Raw genomic sequence first — 23,655 nt, forward strand, 5'->3', positions numbered from 1 at the left:
TGTGACCCCTCGAGCATCACCCCGGCCACCCGCACCCGGGTCGGCACTGCCTGTGGGCAATGCCCAATCGAGGCGCCTACAACAGGTGGGGAGAGCCACCGCGCAGAGGTGCGGCCGGAGCCCCGCGCCCGGGCAGGCAGCCCAGCTGTTGGGTGGTTAAAATTAGAAGGGCTGAATTCTCCCCTAAACGAGTCGCAAGCAGTATTGCCCCTACATGGTGTGTCAAGGAGCCTCAACAGCCTTTATAAAACCGCTCACGCTCTTCGCAACTCGGCACCTGCTGTGGTTGCTTTGTCACGAGCATGATGTTTAAGAAATGCCACCAAGTTTCCTCGTGCGGCAGTTTGACAGCTCCCAGAAACGGCGTGCTTCCAAAGCGGGACGCTTGTGTCCCCGCAAGTCGGCATCGGTTCTGCCCGTGTCCTGTCCAGCCCCCGCCGGCACCACCAGTCTTGCAGGACAGGCGAAGTAGTCACCGAGCCTGCCTTCATCCCCAGGAGGCTGACGAGTAGCATCCAGTAATGAAAGACATTCCAGCCCGTCTCAAAACTTGACTGTTGGTGATAAATGAGGACTGAAAAGGCAGAAAAACGCTTTCAACACATTCTGATGAACTAGCTACAAAGTGGGGTTATTTTTTCAGCAGCCAAGAGCATATGATCAGCATTATTCTTAAATATTTTTGGAAAGCATACAGAATCCCAAGTCATTTTTGAAGTAACAATTTACACCTGTACATATCAACATATGTCCCAGGAGGCCGTGCCTTTGTTATGGTTGTTCTTGGCTTTGCATCTTGGAGAAGAGATCAGGATCATTCCAGGAACATGTTCCATGTGAACAGGAGGTTTATGAATCCTGCTGCCCCGTGTAAGATCTGATTTTCAAAAATATATTATGAAATAATTATGAAGGACTTGGGACTATGTTTCCTCTGGCCAGCCGTTTTTATGGATATACCTTCTCTTTCCTGAGACATGCAGAGTAAGTGAGCTGGAAAAAGGGTAGGAAGAACGAGTCAGGATAACATAACTACAGGAATGGTCATAAGTGATAGCATCTAGCATGTGTTTGAGAATGATAGTATTCAGCTATGCTTGCTGGAGCAAAGCCAAGTAGCTTCCAAAAGCTGCACAAAGCAGCCCATCAGAGAGTTCCTATCCCAATCCAAACTGACATGTAAGCATTTTCTAGCACATTACCGAACACTGGAGAAGCGCAGTTTGCTGTACTGGTTGTGTCTTCTGTAAAGCCTTTGTACCTGTCATTACCCTCCAGGTCTCTTCTAGTTTTGGGGGAAGCCTTGGTGGTAAACAGCATGTTCTTAGCCCAGTGCAAAAAAAAATGTTAGTTAGGAAAGCTCGGCAACGAACTAATAATATTTGCAGCCATGTGACAGTGTAGAAGTTTGTCCTGATTGCAGTTAGTCTCTTGGGATCTTCATATTTCAGTATATTCATGATTAAACACTATTTCCCGTCTGCAGCAGGGCAGTAAGAACCAAGACTACGTGGGTAATGGAGATGGTTGTATCTGCCAGTACAGCTGTCAGCAGAAAGAGGGAAGTGAGAGAGGGTCTGAGAGATGTGCCTCTATCCTGTCTCTCCAGGAGGGCTATAAGCAGGTGGAACACGTAGACATGGCTCTGATGGACTCTGGTGTTGTGCTGTGGTGTGCACCTGTGCACAGAAGAAAAACTTTCTCTGATAGAATCACTGGCATTAATTTTATATAAGATGATGGCACATAGTCCAAGGCAGATACTAATGGCCTTTAGTTTTACAGATAATATTAGATAACATTAACTATACTTACACAGATAACAAACATTCTCTAAGTAAGAAGTACTAAGTAGAATTTATCCTCTTAAAACAAGGTCTCATGTACTGTAGGAGAATGGGCTGGTTTAATTAAATTATTGTCCTGCTGTTAAATCACTCTAAAGACTGGTTTAACCTCCTATCTTTGTCAATAAGCTACATGTTCTCTGAAGTCTGCTAATATAAATCAATCTGTAATGAAGCAAGAAATAAAAACTGTTTGCATTTACACAGAATGAGGATTGGCTTTGGACAGACAGATCAGTTTTTGGAGATTTGTGTTGAATTGATGCATTTTGTCAGCAGAGACCGGTCTAATGGTGTTTCAGCTGTTCATTGATGCAGGTTTCTTCTCTGTTGTGTCTCTTTCTTCTGCTATTAAGATCTTGATAGCTTAAGTACTTTCTCCAATTATACAGTTATTTTCCACAGTAATAGTCCACAGTAGAAACTGTCACATGGATGTGGCAAATTGCTCAGTCTTGTTCCTTATCTCCAGCAAACAGCTTTGTGATCCTCAACAGTACACCTTAACCTCTTGGTGCCTGCCTATTTTTCTGGATTTCAGGGAAAATATCATCCTGCTGATGATGCAGGGAGGTGTTGGACCTCAGAAGAGGACAGGTAGGAGTTCAAAAGCACAGCTGAGACCTGAAGCTCCTTCTCCTGTGTCTCAGTTTAGCCTAGCCAGGCATTGGAAGACCTTATTATGCAGATGAGAAAGAAACTTTTCATGAAACTGCAAGTGCTCTGCCTCTTCCAAATGAGAGTCCAATGCCATAGCCTTTTTTAGGCAAAGTTTTCACTAAAGAGAACAAATGCTTTGTATTCAGGATCCCAGATGTGCCAGGCTGACAGGGCTATTTTCAGACAATGGCAAGATCTATGAAATGTTTCCATTTATAGTTTCAGGAAGTGTACTCAGCATCTACTCTAAACTAATCTTTTAAATTCCCTCCATAGGCACTATAAGTGGGCTGCTTTAGAAAGCAATTCATTCTGTGTGTATTTGACAACTGTCTGGAGTGGGATGAAATACACTAGCAAATCCCATCCCACTTGCTGAAATTATGGGCTGTATAACTGAAAAATCACACACATTTTCTGCAGAAAATTTATTTATATGGGTTTTGCCTGAAAGCATCCTCAAGAATTATGTTTTACTAGAAGGAAGTTTGCATGGAAGAGATTGTGAACGACAAATACTCTCTCAGCTCTTCAGTATTCTGGAGTTTTTTTAACAGGAATATGTGCATTCCAGTGCATGTTTACCTCAGGCCATCTGACAGACACTTTCTGATGTATAGTCAGGCAACTCTTCCAATGCAACACCTGCAGGGATGGTGTCTCCTGTTAATACAAGAAGGGCTATCTTTTTGTTTGAATCCAAGATATAAAACACTACATCCCAGGGCTTCCAGGTATCTGACTAATAGTATAGTAACTGATTGTTGCCAGCTTACAGCCAGGAGCCAACTTTCTTCTAAAATAATCAGTCAAGGTATTCAGAGTTTAACAGATGGTTGATGTAGATGTTTATCCAAAGGGTACGTGATCCTGAGGTATGAGGACAGAGTAAAATTGCTTGCTATTAAAGTTATCTAAACTGTGTGCAGTAAACAATTTATTCAATCACACTGAACAATTATCCCTGCTCCCAAATTATGCATGAGCAGTTCCCTGCTGACACTTTATTTTGCATGTTCATTATTTGAAATTGCTCAGTGAACAGTTTCTATGAACTGCTTGCAAGTGATTTTTCTGGGACTTGATGGAAGGGCCTGCTATGCTTGTTCTAGCTCTACCTAAATCACATGACTCCCCCAAAAAAACAGGAGAGCTGATATAAAATGTGTTGGATTTCCTAAAGCAGAGCCAAGGCACGCTTGTCACTGCCCTGCCAGGGCAGCTTTCTTACGGCATTTGGGAATAATGGGAACCTGTCCCAGGGGCTTTGCTTCTTTCTACAAATAGAGGAATACCAGATATGGAGTTTGACTGCATTGCCTGCCTGGAACTCAAATAGCTATCGACACATTGCTCTTGGTTAACGTGAGGCAGCTCTTACTTCACACAAAATTGGAAGACAAGTAATAGAGCCATGCTTTTGCGCTGCATCTCTCCCCTCACTGGGTGACAGCCCATTTTTAGGGGTCCCCACTACAGCAGATTTGGCAGCACTGGGTGAACTGGCTGTGATTTTTCTGTCCCCTTTTTGGACAACTTCCACGCACAAATAAAGTTCAAAACGCTCATGGACAGATGTCTGTGCTAATCCTGGGGTAAACGCATTTCAGCAGCAGCTCTCAATGTTCTCTCTGCAGAGATCCCCATGGATTTCTGTGAGTCTGTGTGACTGTCCGCATAAACCAAAGGAATTGCAGATACTGTCAGAGTACAAATGCATGCATGCTTTTGGGTGTTGCTACAGTGACAATTAATGTTTTGCTGCAGTGTTAGTCTTTTTTAGCTGTGCATTTTAATATTTACCAGTGGCTATTTTTGAGAAGCAAAGGCTGGGACTGAACCTTGAGGATGTTGCGTATGTGCATCATTATCAACCATTTTCTAGGAATTAAAAAAATTATTGATAAAGATTTAGAATTTTATGCAAAGATATGAAAACACAATAAATAACAAGAGTTTAACAGCTACAGACAGACAGACAGAACTGAAAAAAAAATCAAAAAACCTAACTAAAAAACTTGAGGAACAAGGACAAAAAAAGAAGTAGGGGGAGGCTGAAGGTAAGTCTAAGAAATTATTTAAACAAGTGACAAAGATAGCATACATTATTTGATAGTGATAATAGTCCACCATGAAGGGAAAGAAAAGGTAAATAGATTACCTCAGAAAAACTTTGAACTGGAAAGAGATAGCTTTTTCGAATTTAATAAACTGTGCATATTGTAAAGGACTGTCAACATGTGTGCTGAGTTAGAGCATGCCACAACTGCTTCTTGCTACCTTGATTTTTAAAAGTAAATACAGAATTTAAAAAAAACACATTTTCTTCTCTTTTCAATTAATAAATAAGACCAGTCTTCTAAGTAATGTTTATTATGCTTCTTTGTTCTGTAAAGAAAAGAGCAACAAACAAACCCCTATTATATAGAGTAAAAAACAGGGATACAGACTGCAATAAACATACATATATATGTGATTATTGCTTTTGCATGTAGCTTAAGTACATATACCACTGTAAAAAGCACTTTCAGAACTAAAATGGCAACCACTATAGTTAACAAAAAGATACTAATAGTTGGTAAAATCAAAATCCATGTAAAAATGCTTTATGTATCAGTATTTCTTGTCTTTTTTTTTTTCTACTAATACTTACTCATTATTTCTTTAAAGAACATATTTCCAGCATGAACATTATATTTTTGAAAAGCTGTAACTGAACAATAAAATGAAGACCTAGTGATAAACAGAGCATAGTGCTGGATATCTGACTTTTTGAGAAGCACTTCATTCCCCTCACTAGGGGAGATCTGCTTGAAAGTATCATTTGAGAGGACTCAGCTTTTCTGTAAATGAAAACAGGACAGTTTTGCTTCATATTCAAAAAAAGTATTCAGAATATTTTATCTCTTAGTAAAACAGAATAGCTACTACAGCTGGGTTCCATAAAAGCTTTAAAAATTTTAATGTGAGAGAGTTAGATGAACAAAGCACAGCAAGGAATTCCAGCACAACAGCTTGGAACTGCTGTTCCAAACATTTCATAGATCCAAACTGCTTTTTTTGTAGGAACTGCTGATACCCATCCTTGGGTATCCTAGCAGATGTGAACTGGCTTGCCTCACTTTTGTTATGGATTAAGTTATTTTTCATTTACCCGGTGTAAGAGAACACATATGGGAAGATAGAGGGTCATTACCTAATGTGTTTTAAACTCATCCCAAATCTTACCTGCCAGTATCCCACCCTTGAGTCATGTCCTACATGGAAGTGCAAGCCCAGCATTGGGTATCTAGATTGTCCTGCACTCTTCCTAAAACCCACGCATGGGAAATATTAAAGAGGTATGTGTGCTTCATCCTCACCAAGCCATGACTCCTGCAGGCTGCTTGGGATCATCCCACCAGAATCGCTGCCTGGGGACAGGGACCAGCTCACCTCCTTTCACAGATGAGATGCTTTAATGCTTGCCTATGATGTGCAGTTTCTACAGAAGGGGACACTGCTGCCCACTTCTATGCAATTACATCGTTAGAGCACTCATCCATTAGATGGGATTTTTGGCTTCAGTGTCTCTCTTGGCCTAATGTCCCTTACTCCCAGAAAATTATTATAACCCCCAGATTTGCACAAGTTTAGGTGGAGAGTTACTAGTGGATACAATAAAAACTATGGGATTCACTGCTGAAATAGTTCTTTACTACCATTATTTTATTGCAGTTTTTTATTTATATGACATCTTAGTTCTTGGTCATCTATCTTTTATCATCATTTGTCTTCAAAATCCTGCTCAGGTAGCAAAATAGTCCTGTCCCAATATACCACTGATCCCTCAAATTAGGAGCTGCAGTTCAAATGACAACTTAAAAATATTTCCTGTGAATCCACAGCAGAAGAATAACTGCTACAAAATCCTTCTGCTCTCACAAGCTTTTGGGAATGTCCCATCTTTTTTTTTTTTCCACTCCAGAGCAAGGTTTAACAACATTTATAGCTTGCAGAAAGATGATGTGGGTCTAAACCCTCTGCTGGCAGAACCCTCTGCCAAGTGACTCTCTAGGAGGGCATTGCTAGCCATGGTTTGGGACACGACCCCAAATCTAGAGCTCAGTGATGACATGCTTGTGCTGCCTTTCTCCTACACACTCCTGCTGATGAAGCTCCACCTACATGGTTTGATTCATCACCATGAGGTGGCTTGATTTACATGTCAAGTTCAATACATCTTTTGATTCCCACAGCAGCAGAATTACAGCAAGTAGAAACTGAAGGGATAAAAAAATCTACAAGAAAGGAAAGTTAATGTGAATTAGATAAACAGAAAGAAAAGGTGTTTTTCCTTGGGAGCCCTGAACCTATTATATTTTAATGCATATTAATGTAAAGAAATCCAGTATTTTCAAGAGGAATTAACAAATCGGTTTTATATGGTATTTATTTTGTTGTATAGTAAAAAAATCTGTTATACAGTAACACACTAGGGAGGAAAAATATGCATTCAATTATTACAGGAATAGAAAGAAAAATATTAATCTTGTCATGTCTGAATTCAACAAATCAATATTAATTTTTCCTTTCCTACTTAAATAGTTTTCTTCTATATAAATAACTGCAGATTTGTTTCAGTTTTAACGCATGGTTTGCAATATCTGTTCATATGAGCAACACAATATTGTGGTTTAAATTTTCATGTACATTGAGACCAAATATGTCTTATATTTATCATTCACAATAAGCAAAATCTGTAGAGCACTTCTTTCCTGAAAATGTAGTATCAACATATTGTTTAATTACCACGAGCATATGCCTTTTTTGTGGTATGGCACATCGGTGCAATATCATCCAAGCATGTATTCAGCTTTCCCAGTTTTATCCTAGGGGAGGTCATATCTCTATATGTCTAATTTGCTTTGTTGCAAGGGAAACAGTTCTTGAAAACATAGACCCTGGCTGGCCTTCCTCAGTTGCAAAGCTCAGCCTCTGCTATCACAGGTAACTGAATAAAACAACCTTTTTCTTTAAGTGCTTAAAATTTGCCTTGCATAGTGTATTAGCTACAACAGCATGTTGGGGTGCATCCTCTCTGGTTATTCCATAGTTTCTGTAGTTTCGAGTGGAGTTACATGATGGAACCTGGTACGTGTACTTGCACTAGTAGTGGTTAAAAAAAAACCTACATAATGAAAGAATTGCAGGGTCAGACCCATGCTCCTAAGTAGGCAAAACTTGCTTTTGAACCTCTAACTACATATTGCTGCATCCAACAAATTAATTTGCCACAAGTCCAATTTAAAATAAACCTCTCTTGGATAAAATCTGTATGAACTTAGTTCTGTCTTTCTCTCCTCCTCCCCCTCTGTTTTGGACTCTCCTAGGCCATACAGTTTCTTACCTTATGCAGCAAATTTGCACCCTTCTGCAGGCTGTGAGGGCAATTCCAACATGATGTCCATATAATTATAAAAACTTAGGAAAATAACTGATGAATGACCACATCATCACGTGCACAGATTCTGCCACTCTTACCTATAGTAGCATACAAATGTTACAAATGTAGACATAACTCCACAGAAGGTTATGAAACTGGTAAAAAAGAAAAATGTTTTGTAATCTCACAAAACTTGTCTAATTTCGCTGATATAAGTCTGAGTAGGTCTTCACTTAGGTAGATTATACAGCTCACCCAAAATACTGGTTTGTGAGTCACATGCCAGACCATATTTCACTGTAAGTTTTAGAAGTACTGTCCAGATAAAAAAAAAAACCAGAGGTAGAGAGAACTTCTGTCATGCTTCCAGTCCTTTTGTGTGTACTTATATTATTGTAGATATATATTTCACAGCTGAATTTTACAGCTGAAATGTTCTGCTAGTCATGTCTCAAACAGATGCTGGAAAACTAGAAACGATTTTTAAAAAATGACTCAAAGCCCAAAAAGCACAGTAGCAACAGCTAAACAAGATTAGCTAAGAGTATGTTCAGATATTGACTCAGATGTGTCCTGGTAGAGATTTCTGACAGTAACCAATTCCAGCAGAGAAAAGCATCACAGAGGCTTGTGTTTGGAAAATGTGTGACAGAAGCCAAGGCATACCACAGTCACAAAAAAGAAAAAATTATCCAAGTGTGATATGAAGCACCCATCATTCCCCAGTATCTTCCTAAGCAGTATGCTATAGTTTAAATAGAACATATAAGCTTGATATAGAAATTGGGTAAGATGCCTTGGTCTTATTTTAAGGTGAAGGCAGTCAAATGAATTGACTTTAGTAGAGTCAGAATTTAGTAAAGACAAGCTTTCTTGAATCAATAGGCCAAACCCAAGTATTCAAGAAAACCAAGGAGAACATTAGTACACCTAAGTCTAAAATAACATCTCTTTTATGCATTTAAAATATTTTTATGTTTGCAGATTGTTAAAACATAAAACGTTAAGTATAAACTTCATGTTGGTCCAACACACACAGCATGACAAATTTAGAAATTCTTGTTATCCGAATGAGGTGGGGGGCTATTTTTAAAGGGGTCATTAAAAACAGCACAAGGTTTTTAGAGCAGCTCAGCTGGCTGACACAGAGAGGGATGATAAGGCACAGCCCAAGTGACATCCACAAGAGATGATGCACTTTTCCCACCTCAGACACTGCTGACAAACAGGACATGGCACCAACCACAGCACTGAAGTTACATGGGAACACCTGTGCTGAGCCACACCAAGGGGTCAGGTAGTCTGCTGTCCTGTCCCTTAACCAGGAAAAGGTTATGGGAAGAGGGGACACACAGATGTACATCCTTAATACATGCTGCCAGCCTCTGGCACTTTGTGCCTTAGTTAGCATCTGTACAGGTCTTTAAAAGATATCAGTGAACAGTTTGCATTTTTTCCAATTCTCTTTTGACCAGGACAAAGTAGCTCTGTGACTCAGGGACTTCATGCATTAAGCAGTACATACAGAACACATTGCATGGAAGGGTTATGAGAATGATTTGGGGTTTATCATATTGCATGCTGAGGTATTTATGTTTGGCAGGTTTCCCTCTCCGAGAAAGAAAGCTAAAAGCAAAACTTGTACAATCTTATCTGCTCTACACTAATTGTCCTTCAAACAGGTAGTGTTTCACATCCCTTCTAATAGCTTTTTTATACATACTGCATGATTATCTCTCAAGCATAACATCGTATCATTTTAACTCCTCCAGAAACCACTCACAACATCTAAACTTATATGTATACCCACACATGGAGAAGCACACAAGGGCCATCCTACCAAACAGGCCAGCAATTTTAAAATACTAAAAATATTATCTACTTCCAGACGTATCAAGCAGCAATCCATTCTCATAAAATTGTAATGCTTCTTATTTTTTGATTACTGGCAGGCATCAGGCAGAGCAGCAGGAAGGTGAGCTAGCAAAGACATTCAGACACTTCTCTTCAAAGGCACAGTGACCCCAAGGGTTGAAACCAGCTCTCTCCTGCTAAATGTGATCTGAGGCTCCCTTATGTCATTAAAACACCACAGAATTAGGGAGAGAATATCTTTTAAATCAAGAATTTCATAGGCACAGGAAAGTGACTCTAGAAGCTAAACAAGAATGTATCAGTTAAAAATTGTATTTATTGCTGCAGCTGTTTTAGTCTCTTCCTGACAAACACAGCTAAAAAGAACATTGTACAACAAACTCCAATGGTTTGGCAGTAGATTGATTAACATTATTTATTGTACATGTCACAAATGGCACTGACACTGCAGAAGCCCAGGTGCTACAGCATCACATCCTATCAGAAATGCCGAACAACCTTTTCCCTAAGCTGTATTTGCAGCAGTTACAGCTGTTTTATTTTTCTAATGCCAGCAACAACATTTATGTCTGTTTTCACATACTACCTCTCTAGGACAGTCAGAGAGAAACCAATCACTCAATGGGACAGAATTTGTTGTGTTGTTTTGTTTGGATTTTTAACAATCTTGCTGTGCATTTCAAAATCTTTCATTTCTTTAAGAAATGAAACCAATGCAATCGGCCCTCAGTCTTTTTTCTGCAACATTATTCATGTAAATTGAGAGAATGTTCACATGGCATAAAAATGAACATGATAACCAAGTTGCTATATTTTGAAGACAACTTACTTGTTCTCATTGACTATTCTGACTTTACTTCATTATGACAAAATTTTTTGAGGAAATATAATTACAAATACCATGGGTTTGCTTTTTAAAAAAAAAAAAACTAACAAAACAACACACCACCACAGAGGCCACCACAATTGCAATAAGACCTCAGACTGTTATGATTTGTTCTCTTCCAAAAGGAAAGAGATGAAGATAACAGGAGAATCAACAGAAAGTAAACATATTGCACAGACAGTCAAAATGCAGAAGCCAACCTGTTGGCTTGAAACAGAGAATTCAACCTACTCCAATTAACATAAATGGCACTTATCAGTCAAATTTGGCTTCATCTGCTTTTGCTTCTCTGCTCTTCTGCTCTGCCACCTTCCATCTCCCCTCATCGCTTTGAGGAATGGCTGCAGCAGAACTTTCCTTCCTAGGAGGGTGTGAGGAAGGAGCTGCAGTTTGTAACCCCCGTGGGCTTGCGGCAGGGGGACCCTCTCTGGAGGTGGTGGGAGTGGTGGGAGGGCTGCACGGGAGGGGTCTCTGGCAGTGCAACGTGGTAGAAGTTGGGTAAGCGAATGTCATACCTAAAGCCCTGCCCCACGTGCACCCTGTCATTCAGGGCATACAGTTTTTCAGCAATGTCGCTCCCAATTAGAATTGAGAACAGGCGGGAGATGAAGCGGTGTTTAGCGAACAGCAGGTAGAGCTTCTTTCTCCTCCAGGCCACGTACCGACAATCTGTCTCTGCTGTAAGCGTTACCTACACAAGAGAGAATTGAAGAGCCAGTGACAAGGCAGCGGTGTTGCTGCTGCTGCCCTTGCTCAGAAGGCACCCCCCTCTCCCATCAGAACCTGTCTACTGCAATTAGAGCCTTTTAATTGAGTCAGAGAGCTCTGGGAGGTTACTGTATGCAAAAGACAAGTGAGAACGGTGACTGGATATGGACTAAATGATCACATCTAGTCAGCCTCAATGACAATATGCCTGCACCCACATGGTCAGGATGCCCTGGCTCAGCCCTGCACTCCCTGCTCCAATCCTGGCAGCCTCAGCTGGAAAGGCAGGTCTAAAGAAAGCTCTCGACAAATGCCATTTGTCCTCGTGACAGCAGACATCAGATCCAACACAGACAGAAGCCAGCGTGTCGGTCAAGTGACAGCAGTGGGAGGGCTCACAGAGCTCAGGGGCAGCCCTGGCTGACACCATGTCTCATGCTGTGACCCGTGCCAAGCTGTGTCACAGGCACGTCTCCCCCTGGCTCATCTCCCACTGGGAAACCTCTTCAGCACCAGCTTCTACTCACCCCGAGGAAACCTGGCTTCTCAGGGCTGAACAGCAGTGCAGCCAAAGAATGCAAACAGAGCCTACCTCCCAGATTAGCTTTAAGAAAACCCCGTTTGTTGTAACAAGATACAAACAGCAAAACCAGTCCAACGGATAAAGAGGACTTCCCTCCCCAAACTAATGGGATGCCACTGGTTTGTACAGTATCACAAACAAAACCCACAACTGAATAAATTTATTTTGAAATCAAACAGTACTTGAACAGTTTCCTGTAGTACTGAAAACAAAAGAAAAGAAACCCCTTAACTTTTACCTGGAAAATTCCCTCTTCTGTGGGCCTCAGTGAATCCCATTCAGGAGAGTCCAGAAACTGAAGAGGAAAAATATAATGCAGAAACTCCCCATCAACTGTCACTCTGATCCTACCAAGATAAGACATGTTAATTTGTTAGCACTATCAGTACACCAGCAATGACTACAACAAGAATGTGCTATTTCTACTATCTGAGAAATTCAAATATAGCTTTGAAAGCACAAAAAAACAGCCAACAGTATCCTAATTATATTTTTGAACCCAGCTTGCTCAGGCCAGTTGAAAGAGAATACAAGACAATCATGCAACTGAAATGGAAATCTTTCCAGGCCTTTTTCAAACCACATTATTCTCTCTGTGGTAGGTCTGTGCAGTGATGCACAAGCTTTGCCATTAAAAGGCCATTATACACTGGAGAGGTGAAAGACCAAAGCCCATAACAGCATTTACCTGCTTCCCCTGAAAACCATGGGATTTACTTCCAGTTTTGGCAAATAAGCATTTTAAAGGGAACAAAGTGACAAAAACTGGGAGTGGGAAGCAGGAGTGCCCCGTGGCATGTGCTAGGCAGGCCTCTCTCCATGTTTAACAGGAATTACATGGCCACAGGACTATGTCCGGAGGCAGATGAACAGCCTGGAGGTATGGGAACTCTGTGTGAATGCTGTGGCCTTCTGAAGATGCCAAAGAGAAGTCTCCTTTCCTTTCTACTTTTTAAATAACATATGAGTTTGAAGGCACACAAGCAGCCCTGTACCACAGGACGAAGGGCAGCAGGAGCTCTGGGTGATCACTAACTGGCTGGGCATGTAGAAGGATGGACACCTCTCCTTTGGTAAGACCAAAAGCAATCTCCATTAAGTACTTCCTAGACAGCTCCCAAGAATGCTCTGAACCAGGGTGTCACAAAGGAAAACTGCCTACAATCCATATTGTTCATTGCAAGCAGTCCTAAATCAGCTGAGTGTCAAGCTGCCTACAAGTTCCATCCATCCATCCATGGAGCAGGCTATCAAAAAGCACCCACAAAGTGTCCCATCAAGGACAGTCCATGTCCATCACCTCTGGGTGTCCCACCTACTCTCGTGGCGGTCTGGTACCACACTCTGCTTTGCATACAGTACAGAAGCTAGTATTTCCCTCCAGGAAAGCAGCAGCAAAGCTGCCAGAAGGCTCTCCTGGAAGCAGGGAGCACAAGCAGGTGGATTTACTGCCTCAGGGTCTAATACAGGGCTACAGTATACAGTAACTGTGGACCCAGTTCTGCAAGGCTTGATAAGGCTCAACTATGTCCCCTTGTAATGAAAGGGCACTTTCAAGTCTTTTGCTCTTCCTTACCAATACTCTTCTCCCACTGCCTTGAAAGCAACCAAATGCAATCTGTATCAAAGTCAAGATCTCCATTAAACAGAGTTTATCTCAGTATATTCAGTTTTGTAACTAACTTTTTGTACCATTTCAGATGATACTAGTAAAGAAAAATAGGACAGATGCTGTGCTCATCAGCTAGGCAGTAGATAGATAGCAAGCCATGACCTGAAGACTGAAAAACAGCTGAAAGACTGAAAATTTATTCCCTTTATCTGCCTAACCTGTTAAATCCTATGATACAGCAGCCTGGAAAAGAATGACTTCAAATTCTTTTCTTCATGTTATTACAGATTCTGTGCTTAGTGTTTTCGTGCTAATGCTATCTTAGACAAGTGTATTTAACCTATTAATATTTATATTACTTGCATTAATAGTTAATCTATTGCACTGGCAAATAAACAAACGATACACAAATCAGGCTTTTGGTTTTTTCCTCTTTCATTTTCAATAGGGAGGGGAAAATAAAGATATTTGCAGTAAACCTGAACAAGGCAATACAAACCTGCCTGACACAAGCAAGGACAGTTTGTCAATAGGTGTTTTGCCCTGCATGGCATAACAATGTTCCTTCTCCAGGGTAATCACTTCTGCATCGCAGCACAAGACGATCTTCCTGTACACAGTCAAGGAAATTCCCAGAGGCTGGAAGAGAGCACTGTAGAGTTCCTGGAATTCTCTGTCAAAGGCAACACTCCGAACTTGGTAGGTAACGTAAATGAACTGGACGAAGCATATAGTGAACAGCGCAAAATTCCAGGAGAATATATCAGCAGCACAGACATCCAGCCAAGCCCAAACAGAAGAGCAGAGAAAGCCCAGTCCAAGCAAGCTGAAGACGTAGAGGAGCCCAAAGAATCCACTTCCACCCATGAAGCCCACAACAAAGAGAATACTGGCTAGGTGGTAGATAGATCCCTCTGCCTCTTGCTTCCAGGTGGTACACGTAGGATGTGCATATATCAAACTTTCCCAAAAACTTGCATTTTCTCCCATGGCTGGAATAATTTTTTGATTCAGCTGAATCTTGGAAATTTTTATTTATGAGATGCAGCTAGTGAGGTCCTTTTGTTTTCCATTCTTGCAAACTCTGCTCAATGATCACATAACTTCATGGTCTCTTTTGGTAGTGAAGTCACACTTAGGATTTCCAGAAACTAGCCAGCTAACATTCTCAGTGCTGTTTCTCATCAGTTCATGCATTATTTTGACTTTGGTCATGTCATCTGTAGCTTCTTCTGATCTGGACAAGTGAACAAAAGATGAAATACTTATAAAATTATCAATTAAATTTTATCAAAGTTTTATTGCCTAAAACCACAGACTGCATTACAATCTTCCAATTACCCTTGCACCTCTGTGATTCCAGGATCAAACTTCAATATTCATTCAAATGAAGATCATGTATTCCATATCTGTGGTCCCTGTAGCAACCACTGAACTGTCACTGAATCCATGTATGCTGCATTCGCAACATCCTGTGACAAGCCTTTGCACAGCCCCACTGCTGAGAAGGTAGTTGGATTTGTTGGTCCAGACCCTGCTCCCTGAGAGCCTTTTTTAATCTCCTACCCAGCTCTTTAAGAAGAAGAGACAGTGAACTCTTCCTCCTTGTTCGCCTCCTCCATTTCACTCTGGATTTTGGTCAAATCATTCTCATTAATGGGTTGAGCAAAGATGCTCTCTGTTCCCGGAGACAACAAACTCCATCCCCAAACACCACAAGGGAAACCCAAGTGTCCCAGGGGATGGTCCTTTCTACTCCAAGGATAACAGGCAAAAACCTGTCATATATAAGGAAGACTACAAAGCTTAAAGGCATCTTGATACAGATTATGCTATTAGAACATGAAATAAGTAGTCCTGCAAAATACTACTCAAGGGACATTTACGAAGCAATTTTATAACATTCAAAGTTCTATATCATAAAATTTCACACCATGGACCTCATAATTTTATTGTTCAACACTCTCAAATATGAAACATGCTATTTGTTTTCATATGGTGATGTATTTCTAAGAGTTTTAAAAGGAGAACACAGAGACAGCATGCATAAAGCAACCCCAAAATAAATTTTTTAAAAAAATCAAAACCAGCTTTCCATACCTGTCTTTTAAAATAAAAATACATACTTCAATGTGAGATTACACACGGTAAGAACTGCAAAATCAGAATATATTAGTGGTGTAATCCAGACTGAAACCTCCAAAGCCTTACTGTCTGGTTCTTTTCCTGGTAGAACAGCAAGGAAACTAAGAACTATCTTGCTATCAAAATTATCAGATTCTCTAGAATATCATAGTAGTTTGTTTTTTTTCCCCCTCACAAGAGCCACAGAAGTCAATACTTTAAAAGCACTGCTGTTGCAGTGAAAGATCCAGCATCATTCATCAGGGCTTTCAGTTGTGCTTCTTTTACAATGACAGGTCTAAGAAATTAATAAAGAAAATTTATATAATATTTCCTAGCCATCACAGCATTACTTCTTTAAAGTTTATTCAAACCCCAACATTAATTCTGTGATTGAATAACACTAGTGCTAAATAAAGACATAAAATCCTAAACAACTGAGCAGCAGAGCTCAGAAGAACAAGTTAGGAGGACACTCTCCCTCTCTGGGAGTGGTGATAGGAAAAGTCACTGGCCCATAAAAATACCACAGCTAAAGAGCACAGAACCTCTCCAAATTACAATGTTCAATATCCTCCTACAGTGTAAAAACCAGCATTACAAGAATAAGGTAGTTTGCAACTATAACCTTTTCAGTTTGTTTCTTTATCCAAATACTCTCCTCTGGTACAGGATTTCCTGCAGATGTAGGATTTATCCCTTGGAGACTGGGAAACTGCATCAGCTATGAGGAAGTTACTTAGGTGTGGTAAGATCATGAGGAAATTTAGGTGGTGCTTCTGTGATCAAGGGGTAAGATTTCTGAATCAAAAGAAAATAAAACTGGAACATACAGTTCCCAGACCTTGTATTCTGAATCCACTCAGCATTTCCAATACACGGTCAAAAATCAGTAGCAGAAGTATTTTGTTTGACTGATTGTTTGTTTAAAACAGAATCACTGATAACAGTGATTTTGGATTATTTTTAATACTTGTACTCTCCTGCCAACATTTTGCTCTAAGCAGTTTTACTGAGGACCCTAATTTCTAAAAGAAAATAATAAAAATCTGTGTTTTGAAGGGAACCATGACTGAGGAGTTACACTGGAAACTGTATGCATGCCACAAACAAAACCATAGTGGATCAGTAATTAACTTTACATGACCAACATCTTGTCATCATGTAAGGTCACACATTGCAATAATTTCACATGACATTATAGTAATTTCACAAAATGTATGTTCAATTTTTAATTCACTTATTGCATTCTCAGTCTGCCCACACTATAGCTCACAGTGTTTCTGTAAAGCATCTATTCATGACAAGATGGGCCAAGATAATATGGAAAGAACAGTGTGTCACTAGGACACAGATATACGGTCATCATACACAAAACCAAAGCCCTGAGGAAACTGTCCTGCATTTTTAAGTGTTCATTTTCAGAATGGGACCTGTCTTCCAAAACCACTGTGTGGAAAATTCCCATTTATTCCTCTATTTCTACACAATGAGAACTTCTACTGTGCTGCGGCATCCCCCAGACTGGAGAGGACCTTTCTCCTTCTGGGCAAGAGGAAAGGCAAAGGAGGGAGGTCAGTGCTAGCCCAAAGCACAGCCTTACCAACACAACACTCTCCTGAGCTACACAAGGTGTGCAGGCAAAGCCAAACTGTCTGGAAATACTGACAAAACCTACTCCTAAATGGGCCTGATTTCTCAGGGCTGTGGTGAAGAGTAGGCATGCTTGCTGCCAGTGAACTGCAGGCAGAAAGAGAAGATGCAGCTCTTCTCAGTCAAAAAATTATGCTAATATTTGGGAGCTAAAAATTGTTGGTAATTGTAAACAGAGCAGAGACAATAATCGGTATGGGCCTAAGAATAGTAAAATTTCCCATTTTGAAGGGTATTTAGTGCTAGATAAGGCCTTTCACATTTTTCTGTATAGTTCCTACAAGTCCAAAATTTAAACTCTTGAGGGCTTCAGAACAGTCATTCTAATTAAGCCATTCATCTACTGCAAGTGAGGTTGGGGGAGAGAAAAATCCCCCAAACCAAAAAACCAAGCAGCTGTGATACCAACCGAGTCATCCTTCACAGTAGCACAACATTACCATTTGTAAGCACCTGGAGGGGACACCATCCTCTCACTGAGGTGCTTTGGTCTTCTGCTTTGTTTGATGACCTGCTTCGATTGCGCTGGCTGCGGCGAACAGTTATTGCTACAGGTTCATCTGACGGTGATGATCCAGCAAGCAGGAAACGGCATTTAAAGCAGCTGTCTTGGCTTATAAAGCTGAAGAACTGCGTCTTCCCAAGCAAACATTGAGTACTTTCTACTCCATCCCTGCCTATGGAGAAGGAGCACCATGCACAGCACGCTCCCTGCCATGGGACTGCCATAATCAGAATGGCACACATTGACATCTGTAGGCTGCCAAAAGCCGAGTTTCATGCAAGATGAGTCCTCCCAGCTCAGGAAGGAGATGTGCCCTGCCAGCACAGGCTGAATTACTGACATGCTTCAGAGTGTCTTGCCCCACCACACATCCCACCTTCTCCAGCAGGAGCAGACGAAGGGATGCGAAAAATCAGCCCAGGCTAGAGCTGTGAGCAATATACAGCGGCATGGACTTCTTTAAAATATACAACAGTGCTGAAAGGACTAAGCTGTTATCAGAAAGTGTTAAAATCACTGAGTTTGCTGGAGTTTCAAAGCAGAAAATGGAGTATTTCACTTACACTCTACCAAATAAATATCTGCTGGCAACATAAAATTTCATATAAGCAGTACACTAAAGCAGTCAAAACAGAATGAATTTGTGTTGTATAAATGCACATTACAACCTTCCCCTCCTCAAATGGGTGTTTCCCCCACACATTGCAGTATTCACATAAAGAATTACCCATTATGTACATTTTTAATTTGCTTGAGAACTGTGTACTTCACCCCATTTTTGTCACTGATGACTCAAATTCAACTCTGAGAAGCTCTGAGTGTTAGTTACTGTGTCTGGATCACAATAATTCCTGCAAAAAAGAAACCCTAAGAGCCCTGAGGCCACCAGCAGTTCTTTCTTTGGTCTTTTTAATTAAGTCAAAAGTAAAGCTATTCAGAGTTTGAATAGTCCATTCTTTAGTTGCCTTATCCCAAGTACTCCGAAAGAAAGCCCTCAGCACTTTCACACTGTACATGTTGACAGGCTATAGAGCTGCATGTGCTAATCGTGTAACCAGCCTGGGTGAATTGTTTGCTACAGGTTTGGAAGCAAAAGGAAAGGTTTTCCTTTACAGCATATACACTTTTTCGCACAAAATGAGATTATGCTGGATTTAGCAGGATTTGTCTCACTGGTTTTAGCCACTACACTGTGTATGTTTACACATGATCTAGGGGTCATAGCCTGGCTCAACAGTCCAGCAACTCCACCAGGAGCAAGGCAGTCCCTCCAGCCAGGGGGGGTCCTCCTGGCCTTGACACCCTCCCCCCCTCATTCCGGAGGGGTGAGTTCCAAGCACCCCCTCTAGGCTCACAAATTACATCTGGTCTAGCAATCATTTAGATTACAGAAAGCAACTGCTCCTTAATTTCATCAAGTAGTTTCACATGCAATGTAGGTGCATACATCAATTAAGATACCCCTTCCTTCCATTGTCCCTACATCTCTGGAATCCCCTCTGTGGCCCCTCCTGACACCTACCGCTCCCAATCCTTTCCCCAAGCTACTTTCCTTCCACAGTGGGGCGAGATACCCACAGGGACCAATAGAACCAAACTCCTTATTGAATGCAGTGTCTAACTCAGCACAGAGGAGAGCTGTGCACCTACAGAGAGCTGTGGCTGCGTGCCTATAGGCAGCTATGGGCAGGTAAACAAGCTGTTTTCAGTGACATACTGTCCCTGGACCCACTTCTGGCTGAAAATGCATGCAGCCACTAGGACAGTAACTAACAACACAAGCTATAGTACCTTAAACTTCTTGAGACTATATCCTAGAGAAAGCTGTAATTATAATACTGGAAAACACAAGGTTTCCCCAACAAAATGCAGCCTGAACAAAGGTGGAAGGAAGATGAGGAAGAAAAGAACTACCCAATCTAAAAGGCAACGCTGTCAAGATAATCAGTCACTATAAAACTACATCTATTCAGATTTCAAAGACACACAAGGATACATAGCAAAGGTAATTAATTAGTAGGATGGCTTTAAAGATTTCCTTTGCTGGGAATTAAAGAAGTTAAGATGCTGTCTGGACCCTAAAATAAATCTGGATATACATATAAAAATATATTTATATATGAATACACAGAATTATATATTTATATATTTGTATAAATAAATTTTAAAATTATTTACTATGATACTATTTTTTATGCTACATGAAATCACATTAGATGATCTCAACAATGTCTCCTGGACTTTTGTTTAAGGAGAAGGGGAAAGGGGAGGACTGGGGGCGGACCCGGGGTGAGCGGCCAATCAGACACTGCTGAAGAGTCTGAGTTACATTTGGCTTTGCCCGCGCTTAGAACAAAAGAGCTCAGAGCACATGTCTTTGGGAGGGGGGAGGGGAAGCTCAGAACAGGCAGCAACAGATCTCAACAATGTCTCCTGGACTTTTGTTTAAGTCACTTGATATAAAGAAGTTGTATATACCTAGAAAGTTTTGGAGCTGGTCTTCCCAGAGAAATCCAGAAGCCTATCTCAGATACCAACTAAGAGCTACTTTAGGCAACAGAAAACACTGAAGACAGGTACATCTCTGAAATTACTCCTCCAATAGACATTATAGATGAAAGCTTCATCTGTGTGGAGCCAGCATCCCTTCCTGAGAATGGTTTTCAAAGAAAGGGATGTGAATGCTTTGCCATGGAGCCTGTCTGCAACCCGAGCAACCAAGCCTCAGGATCCCAGTCCCTGGGTGAGCATCATCGCAGAATGAAGAGGGACTGCAGTGCAGTTCTGTGTCCCTTCTGCACAACATCACAGCTTCAATGAGAAGGGCAGCAAGTGACCCACCCACACGAGTCAAAATGAATCACTGGGAGCACGGTCATGGGAGGAGAGAAGATAGATTAGCACTCCCTCGGGTTGAGGCAGGCATCTCGTGTCCATTCATGTCTCATCACTGTCTCACCCACTGGATCAGTGCTCTGAGCAGAGGCTGTCACACAGAAAGTAAAGTGTCTCAGAAGTCTCTGCCTAGTCCTTCCAGTACCCCTGGTCTTTAATTCCCAAACTGGACCCACGACACTGAGATCATCCATTTGATGTGATACCTTCCCAGACAGCAATCCTTCTGGTAATGCTCGGAGCTGCAAAACAGGCAGCTGGGGCATGTCCAGCCATCAGTGGTGCTTCACTGCCTTCAGGGCAGCTCTGAGAAACAAGAACCAGCCAAGCAGGACTGTCCAGGGCCAAAGCCCTGCTCTGGTCAGGCAGAATTTAGGCTGCCATGCTTAAGGTTGTTCAACCAAGCAGCCCCTTCAGTCAGCTGCTGCCCAGTCTTGTAGACAGCCCAATGCCACCTCTACACTGAGGTCAATGGTCCACATGACCCACCAAATGGCACGAGACCAGTGACTGGTTGTCCTCCTTGCCAAGCTGGGCCTGTCTCCCATCTTCCTGGTGCAGCAGATGCAGAGCTGCTGTCTCCAAAGCACAGCTCTTGAACGGGAGACGTTTCATGGGACTTTCCCCTCATTGAGCTTGTTTGGGTGCAGCTGGGAAAGCCTGATTCTGCCTACAATTTGCTTAAATTCCCACTAATCTTTTTAAGAAGTGGAAAAAAGCTGGATGGGGGAGGCCTTGAGAGAAAAAGAAACCCCACAGTAATACAGAAAGAACAGTACAAGGTTCATTAGGAGCACTGCATACAGTGAAGCTGGTGTTATTTAGTCTTTAAAGACCAGCTAACTATACACAATTTACAGTACTTCAACAATTCCCATTTATCATTGTAAAATACACAATGCAACCCTCTGTGGTTGCAAAGCCAATGTTGAAGACGCTGTCTATTTTATCATCTAGACAGTGTCTGAAAAGAAATAAAACTTACAGATTTCTTTCAATTTGAATTGGAATTAATGAACCATAAGTACACGTGGTATTCCTGCCAAACTGAGAAGTATAATCCCCTTTCTCCTTTTTTTAAGGTATTTTGCTCCTAAGAAACATGAATATGGAATGGCAGTCAGACATTTTTTAAACTAACAATAGATTGCCAGCTCTTGGATAAATTTGAGCAAGGCTCTCATATATAGAACAACATTAGCCAAAAAACAATTTAGGGTGTATGTTTTATTGGGTTTGAGAATAAAACTTGAAAGGAAGTACAATTTCAAGCTTCTTTCCAGTTCAACTTTTAAATTAATAGTGGAGAAAGCAGCCACAATGCACATTTCACAAGTGCTTAAAAAGTGGTTTAATAAACTACAGCTGAACTCTGCAGAATTCTGCTTAAGTGAGTTTGTATGGTGCAGTAAAGCCTTTCAATGGGAATGCACTACCATGAAACCAATGACCTGACACGAACTTAATTTCCCAAAAAAAGAGGCTTGGTTCACAACACCATACCTGCATGTACAACTGGCTTACAGAATTGCACCATGAGCCATGTGTCCAAACACATAAACGCAGATTGCCTATCATTATCTGGAGACACTGATCAGAGCTCTTCTTTGCAAAGTAGGGGAACACACTAAAATGATAAAATAACTTCTCCTCTCTGAAGAACCCACACACTTAGTAAGAAGATCACATGTAGCTTCAGCTAACAACCCTTTTCTTGAATCCTTAATAAACTGTCTGCTCTCAACTTTCATCATAAAAGCTTTACCTGACACAAACTTTGCCTTCACAGTTATCTGTGAAGGCAAAGTTTGTGTCAGGGACCACCACTGACCACAGTTACCACTTTCTTCTGTTTCAGTATCTAAGCTCCTCATTAGAGGACTTGCAGTGTACTTACTATTTTGCAGGCAAGGCATTTCTTTAAAACTTGACATTTTAAGCTACTTTATTATTTGGCACCACACAGAACTTTGTGGAAAGCCTGAACAGGACCAGTTCTGCAGAAGTGGAAACCATTTCTTGTTTTGCTGCGGTCAGTGAAGACATTTTAACTTGTACATATACAATCACATTCCCATTAAGCAACAAAGTAGCAAGAAGCCCTAGTTCTGGAACCCAGGTTTCATCAGGGACATCTCTGTAACACGATCAGGTGGTCTGTGATTCAATATTACAGGATATCTGCTATATAAAATGTTTGCCCATAAAGTGATTGACAGTCTAAATGCACACAGAGTTTTCCAGAACAGATGAAGAAAATGTGGTAAAATATTACAGTTTGGAAGAAGGTGTTTGGCAAAAAAGATTATAGTTTGGGGAAGAGCAGTGCTTTGTGTCGCTCGTTCTACCTTCGGAAAGGAGCAACTGCAAATGCAATTTCAGGGTTCATCTGCTCTTACCATTAATTGATGGAAAGAGAGAAGAATCAAATAACGCCAGCCTACGAAGCAAACCCCCAGCCGGAGGAAGAAATCCCCGGATCCCGAGGTGGTTTTGTGACAGTAGAGATATTCCCGAGCCAGCTCTTCTGTCAGTGAGCAGCAGCAGCTGCACCCGGGCAGAACCAGAAGCCCCGCTGTCCTAAGGGACAAATCCTAACCCGAGACACGCAACGAAGAGTCCCACTTCAAACAGCGCCCTGGCGAGGGGAAGCGCTGGGCAGCGTGTCACGCTCCTCTCTAAAGGGGACACAGCAGAGCTCTCCAACTTCCAGGCAGGGCTGACTCGCGAGCTCCGGTTACCCCCGCCGGGCACGCAGGGAGGGAGGGCTTCCCTCCCGGGGCAGTGACCTGTCACCCCCGCTCAGGACGCCGCCGAGTCCTCAGGGCGGGCAGCCCTCCCCGGACTGCCGCTGCCCCTGCCCCAGTGCGGGTGTCCCCGAG

The 23,655-nt window shown here is 41.6% G+C and overlaps 1 protein-coding gene across 2 annotated transcripts in view; it reads right to left on the reverse strand.

Annotated features, from left to right (window-relative positions):
• Positions 1–4,864: 4,864 nt before the first annotated feature.
• Positions 4,865–23,655, reverse strand: part of POPDC3 (popeye domain containing 3) — a 19,857-nt gene continuing 1,066 nt past the window's right edge. The window contains exons 1-4 of one of the 2 annotated variants that reach the window (XM_008637919.2): positions 23,173–23,603; positions 14,096–14,833; positions 12,223–12,331; positions 4,865–11,384 (exon numbers count right to left, since the gene is read on the reverse strand). In XM_008637919.2, coding sequence (XP_008636141.1) covers positions 11,055–11,384; positions 12,223–12,331; positions 14,096–14,586 — 930 coding nt within the window. In that variant the 5' untranslated portion in view covers positions 14,587–14,833; positions 23,173–23,603 and the 3' untranslated portion in view covers positions 4,865–11,054. Of the gene's footprint in view, positions 11,385–12,222; positions 12,332–14,095; positions 14,834–23,172; positions 23,604–23,655 lie in introns of those variants that run through there. The other variant, XM_017739716.1, reaches the window with a different exon arrangement.

The sequence above is a fragment of the Corvus brachyrhynchos genome, unplaced genomic scaffold, assembly GCF_000691975.1.
Source record: "Corvus brachyrhynchos isolate BGI_N302 unplaced genomic scaffold, ASM69197v1 scaffold14, whole genome shotgun sequence".
NCBI lineage: Eukaryota > Metazoa > Chordata > Aves > Passeriformes > Corvidae > Corvus > Corvus brachyrhynchos.